Source organism: Ictidomys tridecemlineatus, chromosome 8 (assembly GCF_052094955.1).
Source record: "Ictidomys tridecemlineatus isolate mIctTri1 chromosome 8, mIctTri1.hap1, whole genome shotgun sequence".
In the NCBI taxonomy this organism is placed as follows: domain Eukaryota; kingdom Metazoa; phylum Chordata; class Mammalia; order Rodentia; family Sciuridae; genus Ictidomys; species Ictidomys tridecemlineatus.
Genome location: NC_135484.1, coordinates 119,015,513 through 119,028,804, shown reverse-complemented (window position 1 = coordinate 119,028,804; position 13,292 = coordinate 119,015,513). Strand labels below are relative to the sequence as shown.

Below are 13,292 nucleotides of genomic sequence, written 5' to 3'. Positions count from 1 at the left end.
GGGCCTGGGTGCCCGGATGCTTGGGCTGGGGTGGGGACCCCCTTGGTGTTTCCGTCTTCTCAATGCCCATTCTGTGTGGGTTCCTGATTCTCTGCGGGTTCTTTCCTGCTGAAGACAATTCTCTTCCTGTCCCAGCCTAGGATTAGGGGGCTGAACCCTAGGCTCCAGTGGTTTGGGCCTCAGTTTTAGGGGTGGAATGTGCCTGCCACCCCCAGGCTAGACGAGGAGGCTGAGGGTCAGGGTGGGCATTTGTTGTGCCCCTTTTTGACCTTTGTAGGCCAGAGCTGGGTGAGGGGCTATACAATGAGCCTCCTTTTCCTTGAAAGAAGGAATTTTGGCTCACACAATAGGGCCCTGTCTGCTCTGGCATGGAGGGTGGTGGCTGACTCAACTCTGTGCCCCCCAAGCCCTAACAAATGTCATCAAGAGATGGGGGCACTTTTCCCCTTAGTTCCTTGGGCTGCCCCCCTGCCCTTTTGACAACTTACTTTTATTTCTTTTCTCAGCTGATCTTGCCTCTTCTCTCATGACTTGATCTGCTGTTTCTTGCCAGCCTGCTCTTCTCCCTGCCCCCAATTCTCCAGCAGTCTGTCTTGGGTTGAAGTAGGGCTAGGGAAAGGTCATAGGGTATTGGTGGTGTTAGAGCTAGGAGTCTCTGTTAATTTAGGAATCCAGAATTTGGGGCCCTCATAGGGTTAGGAAAATTCTTCTAGGGAGCCCTATGCTAGAGTGGGGGTGAGAGTTATAGGACTTGACCCCACTGAGCTGATCAGGCTAGAACTAAGGAGGAGGCTTGTGGGAGGGGGTAGGAATGGGAGGCCTCTGTCTGGCCTAGCCCCTCCTCTCCTTCCCTGCCCAGAGGGCCCACCCACCAGTCTGAGCTGCTGCTGCTGAGGCTGGTCTGCCTGAAGTCTCCCTGGAGAGAGAGGAAGCCAGGTTGGAATGGAGGGAGGGGGAGGCAGATGGGGAGGGAATGTCAATGAGTAAGGAGGGGGGGTTACTCAGAGCTTTAAGAGTGGATATGAATTGGGGGGCATTGTCTGAGTGAAAGGTGTGTGTCCAGAATGTATTTGATGGTTTTAGTGCGTAAGGGTAGAAATATGTTTATGGTATGGTGGTTCCAGGAGCTTGGATTTGTATATAAGGTGTGAGGGTGTATAATTGGGGTTTTGAAAATATGAAGATTAAGTTATAAGAGAGCATGTTAAGGAGGACCATGAGGGGAGGGTTAACCATGTGTTTGTCCCTCCAGGTTGAGCAGAGTTTCAGGAGAGGATGTGTGAGAGGGGTAGTGGAGGGAGTGTGCTTGGGGGAGCCTGTATGATGCTGAGTGGATCCAGATATGCTAAAGATGATATCAGTTATATGTACACACAATTGTATACAGTCCTGATGGCTAGTGTGTAAAAGTGAATGTCTTAAATCCCTTAGAAGGCATCCACAGATGGAGAGAGGAAGGTCATCCATTAACCTCTTCTTGTCTGTAGCCCACAGAGTCTGAACTCAAAGAGAATCATGGGGTCCAAGGCTGAGCTGTGCACACTCTTTGGTGGACTTTCATTCCTCCTGCTATTGATATCAGGCGAGGGAGCCAAGGGTGTATCCCTCAAAGAGAGGTGACAACAGAAGGGGTGGGGCCTGGGTAAAGTCTGCATGTGAGCCTTCTGCTGGGAGTGGGGTTTCCTAGAAGGCAAAACAAAGTTGAAAATTCAGAAAGGGGGTTAGAGGCTGTCACCTCAGGGGTGCAGGATCTCAGTGGCTCCTTGAGGGAGATGGTTCTCCTGGCGGCCTAGGATGAACCTGACCCGCTCAATGTCTCCCACCTCCTCCTTTGGCACGGATGCAGTCAGGGGGTCTGCTCCCAGCAGATGCTGGTGGTCCCACTACGCTACAATGAGTCCTACAGTCAACCCGTATACATGCCCTACTTGACCCTGTGCGCTGGAAGGCGCATCTGCAGCACTTACAGGTGAGGGATGGGGAGCTTGGACTTTGGGATCTCTCAGTGACCCAAAGAATCTCTACCAGATCCATATCTGAGGTTTGAGTCTGGTGCTGTGTTTCAGGACCACCTACCGCGTGGCGTGGCGGGAGGTGAGACGGGAAGTGCAGCAGACCCATGCCATATGCTGCCAGGGCTGGAAGAAGAGACATCCAGGAGCGCTCACCTGTGAAGGTGAGGTCCTGTCTTCCAGGCCTTTCAGGAGGTCTGCCGACGGGAGGCAGAATATTGGGGAGCTGAGCTATAGGTTTGGACCTGAAGCCCCACTCCCCCCCCCCCCCCCAGCCATTTGCGCCAAGCCTTGCTTGAACGGAGGCGTCTGTATTGGGCCGGACAAGTGCGAGTGCGCCCCCGGCTGGGGAGGGAAGTACTGTCACGTGGGTGAGTCAGCTGGCCCTCCCCGCAGCGAGTGGGAGGGGCACTGGTGGCCTTCCCACCCACTCAGACGCCGGCCCTGCCCCCACCTCAGCACTCTCTTCTTTCCTATAACTAGACGTGGATGAGTGTAGGACCAGTGTCACCCTCTGTTCGCACCGTTGTTTCAATACCGCCGGCAGCTTCACTTGTGGTTGCCCGCAGGGCCTGGTGCTGGGCCCCGATGGGCGTGCCTGCGCGGAGGGGTCCCCAGAGCCCCCAACCAGTGCCAGCATTCTGAGCGTGGCAGGTAAGTATGGGCCAAGTGCAGGAGAGCGCCAGGCAGCTGCTGGGGCCAAGGTAGCAGTCAAGTTCTCCCTCTTTGTCCTAGTTCGGGAAGCGGAACAGGACGAGCCCGCCCTAAGGCGGGAGATTCGTGAACTGCGAGGGCGCCTGGAGGGGCTGGAGCAGGTGAGTGTAGGCGTCTAGCGCCAAGCCCTCGGGGCAGAAGTGACCAGTCGCCTACATCCTCAGGTATTTCTTCCTTTGCAGTGGGCCGCGCAGGCTGGAGCTTGGGTACGGGCAGTGCTGCCCATGCCACCCGAAGAGCTACAGCCAGAACAAGTGGCTGAGCTATGGGGCCGGGGTGACAGGATCGAATCTCTCAGCGACCAAGTGCTGCTGCTGGAGGAGAGGCTGGGCACCTGTGAGTCTTCTTGTCCCTCCCCACGCAGACCCCTATCCCAACTGCCCGAACTCCTCCAGAGACCTTCCAGGTTCCGAATTCCCTCATTCCAGAAACCTCTCTTCAAAGTTCACTTTACTACCTTCCAGGATATCTCCATTTTTCTCCTAATCTGGGACCCTGCCTCAGTCTGGGTGAGAGAAGCAGTGTGGACCCCTCAGACTGGGGCAGTCCCCAGAGGCTTCAGCCATGGTGTCACACTATCCCTTTGTCATTAACCAGGCTCCTGTGAGGACAACAGTCTGGGCCCAGGACTGAATCGATAAGGAACTTCTAGAGCACCCAATCCCCTAATTTATAGAAACTGGACCCCACTAATCATCTGGGATTGGCCAACTGGGAGCTGCAAATAAGACTGCCACAGAGGAGCTATGAGCCTGGAAACTTTGAAGAGCTGAAGAATGGGCAAAGGCAGGCTGTGTTAGCCTGCCCATTTCTTCTGGTTGGGGACAGGTTGTCTGGACAAAGCCTGTGTCTTCAAATCCTTAACAAACATGGCAAGAAAGCACCCAGATCTCTCTCTCTCTTTATTTTCAGTTGCTTGCTGTTATCCAGATAATAAAAACCAACCATGAAAAACTGGGTGCCAGCCTCTCCTTTTGCTCCCAGCCCACCTCCTGGGCTGAGGAAACAGGACTGGAGTAGGAGGCAGGGAGTGGCGGATGCCACCAGGAGGAAATGAAAACTGGCTCAGAGAGGGGGAAGCCTCAAAAGAAAGAAATAAATTAAACAACCTCCTCTCCCCTCTGGCCAGGGTCCAGTTCCTTTCCCCAACTCCCCAGGGTTCAGTGAGTGCAGAATCTGATATCTGCCTCGTTCCCCTGTGTCTGGTTGGGATGGTATAGGGGACAATAGGGGACTGGGTTGGATCAGGACTACTGAAGGACTGTACCATGGGGACAGGGGGAAGCAGAAATGTGAGACCAAATTGGCATCCAGGAGTGTGTGCTCAACCCTGGGCATCTTGGCAAGGGAGGGATGAGACCTCTGAGTTAGAAGAGTCCAGCCCCTACAGATAGGGGCTCCACGGGGAGGGAGGATGAAGGTGCTGAGGAAGATTCCCAGGATGAGCCTGGGAGGAGTGTTCCAGGTATCAGCTTCCAGCCAGAGTGAGGAGTTGTCCCCACAAATGGATCAGTCCACTGAACCCATGAACTTAGGCATGGGGGGATGAATTGTTCCACAGACAGGATGAGTCTACTGGCCAATGTGGGATGGAGAGGGAGAGAAGACAGCAAAGGAAGAGTCCATTGGGGATGGGATGGGATGGAATATTCCCCACCCTTGTGTACAATGAGCCACTCAAGTTGAAGGGGAGGCAACTATCCCACAGACAAGATGGCAGGAGGTGAGGATCAGAATGAAGACTGCACCTAGGCAGGAGGGTCCCTGGATGGGGCCAGGAAGGGATAGGGAGTGACAATTGTACGTACTTTCACATCAGAATTTGAAGATTCTGAAGAGGAGAATGAATGGGGAGAAAGGAAATGAGGAAGAGTGCCCCTGCTTTAGGGCCAATGGGTTGGTAGGTGTGGGGCAGAAGATGGGGACAGATGGGAGAGAAGCTCACAGCCGGGCTTCGCCCACTCCCCCAGGCTTCTTCAGATAGTCACCACCACCCCGGCCATCAGAGGAGATTTCCCGGAAAATGGTGAGCATGGAGTGCCGGACTTTGTCAGCCAGAGCAGGGACATCATCTGGTGTCAGCCCTTCTGTGGGCACTGGTGGCAGCACCCGTACCTGACATCGCCCTGGTGAGATGAGGAGCACCATTATGGCTTGTTCTCCCAGGATTTTGCCCACAGGTAGTGCCTAGCTTCTGAGCAACGCTGCTACTCCCTTCCTCAATCTTGTGGGTTTCTTCCCCTAACCCTGGGCAACCACCTCCTGATTGCCAGCTGCCACCTGTTTTTTGAGGCCCTCCTGTACAAAGCCTTCCCTGAACCTCAGTCCAGATATCTCCTATCACCCGGGTTTAGCCTTCACCATGGAGGTTTATTGACTGCAGTTTTGCATATATAGACTATCTTTCCTGACAGATCAAAACAGCCCCTCTTAGAGACCAAGTACTGCCCACCCAACAGAGTATGGTGGGTGCTTAATAGATACTTTTGCCTGATGTGGGATCATACATGGGATATTCATGTGGGTATGTCTCATGGCTCTGTCACTGAATGATCCCCTGCTCACAGGGACATACCCTAGCCTCTCCAATGGCTGTTCTGGCCACATACTACCCCAGACCTGCTCAGAGCTCTCACCCGAGGTGAAGCGGCGCTCCTTCTTGCAGTAGAAGTCTTGATAGGAGGACATGACTATGGGGACAATGGGAACCTGGAAAAGGGATAAAGTGGATCAGTCCATGGCTCCCTGAGACCAACCACTGCCCAGAGAGGAAGGAAGGATGGGGCTGGGGACTGAGCAGTAGAAGGCAAAGTAGTAGTCACCTGGGCCTGTACTGCAAGATGGAAGGCGCCACGTTTGAAGGGCAGCATGGAGCCATTGTGATTTCTTGTTCCCTCAGGAAAAACCCAGACTCTTACCTGGTAGAGGAAGAGGATCAAGGAAGATATGCATATATGGAGGCATCAGAGTGGGTGCAATGCTATAATGAGGCCTGCCTGCCCTGTTTATCCATTAATATATAACTGTTCCATTTTCTAGTTCCCCAAGCCCCCATTTCCCCAAGATGACTTACGTCCTGGGTAAGCAGGGTCTGGGCGACCTCAGACATGACACTGATAGCATCCCCTGTGCGCTTCCGGTCAATGAAGATGACTCCTGCCAGCCAGCAGGCCAGCCCAGCAGAGCCAGCCCATAGTAGTTCACGCTTGGCAATGGGAACACAGCGGCCTGGCAGTACCTCCATCATTCCTTAAGCAGGCATGCGGATGGGGTAAGGATCAGGGTAGAGGCAGACTGCCACAGCAGGCATCCCACTCCACCCAGGTCATCACCCACACTAGCAGGGACTGGAGATAAAGGGAGGAGACTACATTTTACCCATGTAAAAGCAAGGGTGACTAAAGGCATATGTACCCTGCTAATGAGGGCAGACGTATTCTGGAGAAAGAAAACCTGAGGAGGGAGCAAGGGAGCAACATCCTAGAAGAGAGGAGTTGAGGACCTTTAAAGGAGCAGGTTTGTGGCAAAGTGCCAGGAGGGAGGGCATGTGCCTAGGAACGGGGTCTCACCAAGCAGGTCGAGGGAGCTCTGGTGGTTGGAGACTACAACGTAGGGCTGTGAGGGAGGGAAGTGATGGGCCCCTCGCACCTCCACTCGGATCCCATACAGGTATTTGATGTGGAGCAGCATTAGACGCAAGATCCTGTGGGGTCACGGCAAAGGGGCCCAATGGGATTCACTGATGTCCACCTGCCTGTCTCAGTTCTTCCCACCCTACTGTCTTTCTGGCCATTTTTGCAATTTTCTCCCCCTTCCATGTCCCTGGGCTTATTCAGTCTATTCTACACATACCATGCTGCTCCCTGTATCTACCATTCACTTCTCACCCTTGGGTTCCCTCATCACCCATCCATCACCCCTTGCCCCTCACTTCATGTTCTCAACGTTGCGTCCTCGCACGGCACACACAGGGATGGCAAGCACAGCCAGGAAGAGGATCCAACCATTGTAGAAGGCCATCTTAAAGAAATACTTGGCACTGGGGCTGCAGAACCACAGGGTGGGCAGCAGGAAGAGTAGCAGCAAGAGCAGCAGCAGCAGCACCGTCCATGCCCCGGGCCACAGCTCCATTCTGGCCACCTGCAGAGAATGGGGCAAAGGACAGTGGCCTGGTTTCTGGAGGGGAGGAGAGTGGAATGAGTAAGGCACAGAAGGAAAGGTTAGGGGGTATTATCAGGATAAGGACCAGAGATACAGAATGAGGTCTGAGCTCCTATCAAAACCTTCCCAGGAAGCCTCTCTAGGACAGGGAGCTCAAGATAGTTGTCCCCACCACCTCCAAGAGGGCTCTAGATACACTGAGACAAGAAGATCTGAGATATGGATATCTACAACTCAGATAAATGAGAACAAAACAATAAATCTAATGTGGTGGTGCACGCCTGTAATCCCAGTGACTCAGGAAGCTGAGGCAAGAGGATCTCAAGTTCAAGGCCAGCCTCAGCAACTTTGTGAGACCCTTAGTAACTTAGTGAGACCCAGTCTCAAAATAAAAAATATAATAAATGGGGATGTGGGTCAGTTGTAAAGCACCCCCAGATTCAACCCTCAGCACCAAAATAAATAAATAAATAAACAGAATCAACAAAAACAATGATAGCTAACACTTGTACTGAAAAGATAACCGTCTACACCTGCTTAGCCACATGTGGATACTGAGCACCTGAAATGTGGCTAGTACAAATTCAGATATTCTAGAAATGTAAAGTATACATCAGATTTTAAAAACTTTGGGTGAAAAACGAAAGTGTAAAATACTGCCTGATAATCTTCTAATTTCTTTTGGATATATTGGGTTAATGATGTACTCCATTAAAATCAATTTCACTTTGTGTATGGTACTGGGGATGAAACCCAGGGTGCACTGCCAGTGAGTTACATCGCCAGCCCTTTATTTTTTGAGACAGGGTCTCACTAAGTTGCTGAGGCTGGCCTCAAACTTGTGATTCTCCTACTTCAGCCTCCCTAGTGGCTGGGATTAAGGAATACACCACCATACCTGGCTCACTGTTACCTTTAATGAGGCTATAAGAAAATTAAAAATTACATGTGGCTCACATTATATTTCTATTGAACTGTGCTGGTCTATACGTTATATTAAACATTTACATACTATATACACTATAAAGCACTATTATTATTTACATTTTATAGAAAATAAACCCAGAGATTAAAGATCTTACCTGAGACCATATAGCTCCTAAACAACATTAGGTCATATAGCTTCTAAACAAAATTAGGCAGCCTATGTCCTAAGCACTTTGTTATGCTGTCATCTGTATCTGTGTGGTGTATGTGTATACACCACACACAGAGTACACAGCAGATACAGTGACTGTGAACAAACATCCAAAAACACTAAGTGATGAGAGATGAAAATGAACACACACACATAATCATACAGAGAGACACATTTGCATACATGCACAAATTTACCACCATACCCAATGACAGGTAAAGGAATATAAATGCATACCTAAAAAAATCTCTCTCCCCCCAGGGAGCCTCCTCTATTTTCAATAAATCCAACATACCAATCCTGTTTCCACAGATAGGTAACAAATTTCACCACCCTTTCCCCTTCTTTCTAGCCATATGCAGGCAATGTGGCTGGCCTCATCAAGTAAAACACGGAAGGTAGAGAATAAAAGGTCCAGATATCATACCACCTGCTCTGGACAGGACAGGACTCAAGTGGAAGAGGTATAGACATGCAGAGATTCTTCCTACTTCCTCCACTTTGTCTCACTGCTAAAGGGAGAGTCACAATTGACAAAAGGGGTGTTCAAGCAAATTATCTGTTATTCCCATCTAGGCCAAAGGCACTCCCTTTCTGGAACAGGAAGGGCTATACTCAAAGGTCAGAGGCAATGGAGGAAACAGGCGATCTTGCCAGCTAGGAAGGATTTCTCAGCTGCTCCATCCCACTGCCTCTTCAAGTTCAGACCTGCATGGTTTCTCCCCTGGCCTATATGCTGTAGACTCCTAACTCTTCCCCTCCAATCGTCTTCCACGTGACAACCAGAAATGTTTCTGTACTGGATATTTCTGTCTTGCCCAAAGGCCCTTCTTCACAAGTTGACTTCTGCTTATATTTTCCACCACATCCTCAAAAGCAGCTTTGTTTTTGCTCCAAACTGATTTACTTCAGTTTCTCAGATGCACCATGAACCTTCATGCTTCTGTGCCTTGAACATGCAGTTCCCTTTGGCTGGAATGCCCTTTCTGACTCTTCTCTAGCCTCACACAGTTCAGTTCCACCTTCTGGATGACTTCCCCTCAAGGCCTGTGTTTTCATTAGATATTTTCTTATCAGTGGATCTCAAAGTATAGAATGCAAATTCTCAGAACTCAACCCAGAAATACCAGATATATTGAATCAGAAATCCTGGGCACTGGGACTAGCAATCTGTATTTTAACAAGCTCTCCAGGTGAGTCTGATATGCACTTGGGTTCTCAAACCACTGACACTGCACCACACTAAGTTTAACAGCTCACTGGCATCCACCTCTTCCCCAAAGTTGTAAAAAACTTGAAGACGGGGATTCTGTCCTATCCCCAATGCCAGGACAGTATGAGGTGGAGTAGGCATTCAATATTAACATTTGCTCAACAGATTATAAGGCTGTATACACATTCACACAGCTATAATTAATGTTGAGAGATGGTTTTGTTTTTGTTTTGCAGTACTGGGGGTTGAACCCAGGGTCTCACATATGCTAGGCAAGCACTCTGCCACTAAGCTTAAACAACCAGTTCCAAGATGGTGGCCCAGATCACAAATCAGATAGCTACCTTTTTAAGGAATATTAATTATAAAAAGTCACCAGTAAAATATGGAACATGTCAAGCTTCACAGTAACTTATTCTGAAAATAAACGATACATGGTCACAGTGAAGGCAGAGTAAATACCATGCCGATATTGTCTCATACATAAGAGAGAATGGGATCAATGTGCCACTGGGGAAGGACGCTGGTATCACCAAATATGTGCCAACAGTATGAAGAGTGGGGCATAGATAATGTCCTTAAATAAATATGATGGGGTTTCACAGCTGGCTAAACCCTGACACACATTAAGCCCACAGACAAACTATATACAGCCAATGGAGAAATAATGTGTGAAGACACAGGCCAAGGAGGTCAGCAAGATAAGGCATGGTCCTTTGCAGATTTGGACCGTTTATAATACATGATATTAAGTAACACTCTGGTCAGAAATGTCCAAGGATTTATTAACACAATGGAGTGCCAAATGGTTAATGAGCATACAGCTCACAAAACATATTGACAATAAGTTTATTAAATAAATGGTAGGTGTAATCAGAAGCACACACACTATGGATGTATCACATCCATGCATCATTTGAAGGGGAATGCACATTTGGTAAGAATCATAACAGGGATAACAGGCTGATCCCATCACAGTATAAGAGTGTGTGTTATTCCATGGATCCCACAAAGGAAAACTCCTGCATATGTCTTGACCATGGACATTTGAGACCAAACAAAATAAGGTATATAAGCTTTACATGCTAAACATGCAAAAGCATAAAACATGTAAGTAACATGAAATCGCCTATTAATAGGTGCAACATAAAAAACAATGCAGGACTTGAACATGTCAAAATTGGATGTGGCACAAGGACACAAGATATGAGAATGGGCAATTCTGATGGAAAATAAAAAAACATTATTTCCTCTATAATGTATGGATAACAGGGACAACCTAGCTGCACACAAGCTATCAAACACATTAAAGACACACAGCCAATATAGAAAACATGTCCCGCCCCCCGCAAGGAATTTACAGTGTCAGTGTGGAAGGCCACTGAGAAATAAGGTTCTGTGCCTAGAGGGAGAGGTGCCTGAGGACATTCCTAGGAATCAAATTTTGCTGGCCTTCTCTCCTCTCCCCCCACCCCGCAAGAGTCATGTGGGGCCAAAGGGCAGGAAAAGGAATTGGGGAATGTGTAGGGAATTCCCTCTCCAGGATTCCCTGTCCACACCCCCAGTTCCAAATTCAGTTTCCATCTCTCTTCCCACCCATGTCTTTTTCATTCTTCCTCTCAGGCCCCCTCTCCTTTCCCCAGCAACCCTCTTCCCTGTCGGCCTTCCCAGCCCCATCCCCTCATCTCCGTCCCTTTCAGCACCCTCCTCCCTCTTCCTCCCATCCCTTTCCCGCCCACACCTCAGTGGGGTGGGGGGCCTGGGGGGCCGGCCCCCTCCCCAGCCAGGCTGCGGCAGCGGTGGTGGCGGCTGGCTGTGTCTCTGCCTCTGTCGGGGTGTCGGTGCCAAGGGGGCGACAGGATATGGGGGTGTCCTAGCCCCGGCCGATGGAGGGGAGGTGGGAATGGGAGGTTGGGCCCATAGCGGTAGGAATGGTGGGGGGTTGTCCCCCCAGCACCCTCCCTCCCTCCCTTTCTGCTGTCTCTGAGGGCTGGGGCTGCTGCTGCCGCTATCCCCCCCCACCCCTCCCCAACGCCTGCTGGTTTCCGGGGCTGGCCAGGAAGTGGGGGGCGGTGATGGGCGGCCTGTCTTACCAATCTCCTCTTAGAGACCCGGCATCTCCTCTCCACCTCTACCACAGTTCTCTGGCTAACTCCGCCTCGGGAGAGCCCAGCAGGGCTCTGCTCGTCTCCAGCTGTATCTTTTTTCCTCCAACCCCCTTTCAGCACTCACGGGCCAAGAGCCCTTGTTGTATTCCTCCATCGGCACATTCCTTTCCCTCATTCCTCATAAACTCACCCTCTTACTGCCAGTTTTCTTTTTCTTTTCTTTCTTTTTCTTTTTTTTTGGTGGTACTGGGGATTGAACCCAGGACTTCTTACTTGCCAGACAAGAACTGGGTTACATGCCTAACATTTAAAAAGTGTGTGTGTATTTTTTTAAAATATGCTTTAATATATATTTTAATTTTTAAAATTCTGTGACATGGTCTCTCGCTAGGTTGCTCAGGCTGGCCTTCAACTTGCGATCTTCCAGAGTGGCTGGGGTGACAGGTGTGTGCCATTTTTACTTACTCTGATTTTTTTTTTCTCCTTAACTCCTTTATCTGTGCTTCGTCCCCGTCCCCTCAGCTCTTCTCAAAGACCGCTTCTCCTGTCCCCCATTCAATCCCAAACATTTATCATATCAAGCACCTAATATATCCCAAGCAATAAGTTCACCTCTTTTCTTTTTCTCTTCAGGACTCCATCTCTCCCCACCTCGCCCTCCAGCTCTCTGGTCTGGTCTTTTTGCCCTTTGTCCCTCCCTCCCCCCAGCCCCATCTCTCAGCAATCAGACTCCCTCCTCCACTCTCATCCTATCTAGCCTTCTCCCGGTCCATCACTTCCATTCACTTTTACCTCAGCACATTTTTCCAAGTTCCTATCAGTCTCTTTACTCAATAAGCTGAGACAATTCCCTCCCCCAACAAAGAATCTGGATGCATTTTTTTCTTCCAATGGAATTTGGGTATTAAGATACTGCTTCCTGGCGGGGTGGGAGGGAGAGTAAGGAAGCATGGTGATTTTTTGGGGTAAGTATTCCTCTTTAAATTTTGTATCTAGCTCTCAGTCCCTGCACCTCTCTTTCTCATACTCCCATTATCAGGATCATCCATCCCATCACTCCTCCCTCCTGGGTCTCCATCTCTCCATTTCAATATCTTATTTCCTAAACTTCTTCAAGTCTCCTAAATCCTCACCTCCCTAGTTCTTCCAGCTTCTCATCTTTTCTTATTGAATCACATGGAACCTTTTTTCAGGGTGTTGCTTAGCTGCCCTCAGCCTCTGTCTGCCTCCCGCCCCCAGGAACACCTATACCCTGCATGCGTTTACATGCCCTGGTGAAGAGGTTGTATAGAACACTGATAAGAGAACTGTTACCTAGTTCTGCTCCTTGGGCCACACAGTGAGGGCCACTGTAGGAAAGGCCCAAGCTCCCAGGGGTCCAGCCCAGGAAGAAGACCCCAGTTCTGCTGGGCAAACTACAAGAAGGAAGGGGCGGGCCTAAAGTCACCTAAAATGGGGCGGGCCTTGCCCTTTCCGCACCCACTCATAAAGGGGTGGAACCAGACCTTTTCTGTTAAGGTTTAGGACAGAGCTGTGGTCGACTGTTCCGCTCCGAGTCACATGAACAAGGGGGTGGGCCTTTAACTCTATTCTGTTCGTAGATCACTTAAAGAGGGGCGGGCTGAATCGTCCAGCTGAAAGAGTTAGGTTAACACCAGCGCCGAAGGTCGAAGTTCGCACCATCCAAACGTCGGGCTAATCCCAATTCTGCTCCCTTCTTCACGAAGAGGGAGGGGTGGACCCAAGTTCTGCCCTCTACGTCACCCAAAGAGGCCGGAGCCATTTTGAACCCCGCGACCCTAGTATTTTTGCCCTCTTTTCCGAGATCTGCGTCGGCTTTTCCGGCTTCGGCCAATCACAGGCAAAGAAAACAGCCCAATCAGCCCAAAAAGGCCACAGCCGAAGGACCCGGATGAGGCCGAGCCAAAGCCTTTGAACTGCAAGAC

General features: G+C 50.0%; 2 protein-coding genes across 7 annotated transcripts; one reads left to right on the top strand and one right to left on the bottom strand.

Annotated features, from left to right (window-relative positions):
• Window positions 1-86: 86 nt before the first annotated feature.
• On the top strand, window positions 87-3,680 carry Egfl8 (EGF like domain multiple 8). Of its 2 annotated transcripts, XM_078020241.1 has the most exons (9): window positions 87-936; window positions 1,488-1,616; window positions 1,847-1,969; window positions 2,067-2,176; window positions 2,288-2,383; window positions 2,496-2,666; window positions 2,748-2,827; window positions 2,909-3,062; window positions 3,324-3,680. In XM_078020241.1, exons 2-9 carry the CDS (start codon window positions 1,516-1,518, stop codon window positions 3,365-3,367), a joined length of 879 nt encoding a protein of 292 aa, XP_077876367.1. In that variant the 5' UTR covers window positions 87-936; window positions 1,488-1,515; the 3' UTR covers window positions 3,368-3,680. The 2 variants fall into 2 exon arrangements, with proteins under 2 accessions (XP_077876367.1, XP_077876368.1); XM_078020242.1 differs by lacking the exons at window positions 87-936; window positions 2,288-2,383 and having other exon boundaries at window positions 987-1,616.
• Window positions 3,616-12,771, bottom strand: Agpat1 (1-acylglycerol-3-phosphate O-acyltransferase 1). 5 transcript variants are annotated; one of them, XM_078020243.1, is made up of 7 exons: window positions 12,661-12,771; window positions 6,658-6,902; window positions 6,296-6,429; window positions 5,800-5,975; window positions 5,549-5,644; window positions 5,363-5,435; window positions 3,616-4,852 (listed from the first exon to the last, which is right to left on the bottom strand). In XM_078020243.1, the coding sequence occupies exons 2-7, from the start codon at window positions 6,855-6,857 to the stop codon at window positions 4,668-4,670; spliced, it is 864 nt and encodes a 287-aa protein (XP_077876369.1). In that variant the 5' UTR covers window positions 6,858-6,902; window positions 12,661-12,771; the 3' UTR covers window positions 3,616-4,667. The 5 variants fall into 5 exon arrangements, with proteins under 5 accessions (XP_077876369.1, XP_013220095.1, XP_013220094.1 ...); XM_013364641.4 differs by having other exon boundaries at window positions 6,658-6,866; XM_013364640.3 differs by lacking the exon at window positions 12,661-12,771 and adding an exon at window positions 10,980-11,254.
• Window positions 12,772-13,292: the final 521 nt, after the last annotated feature.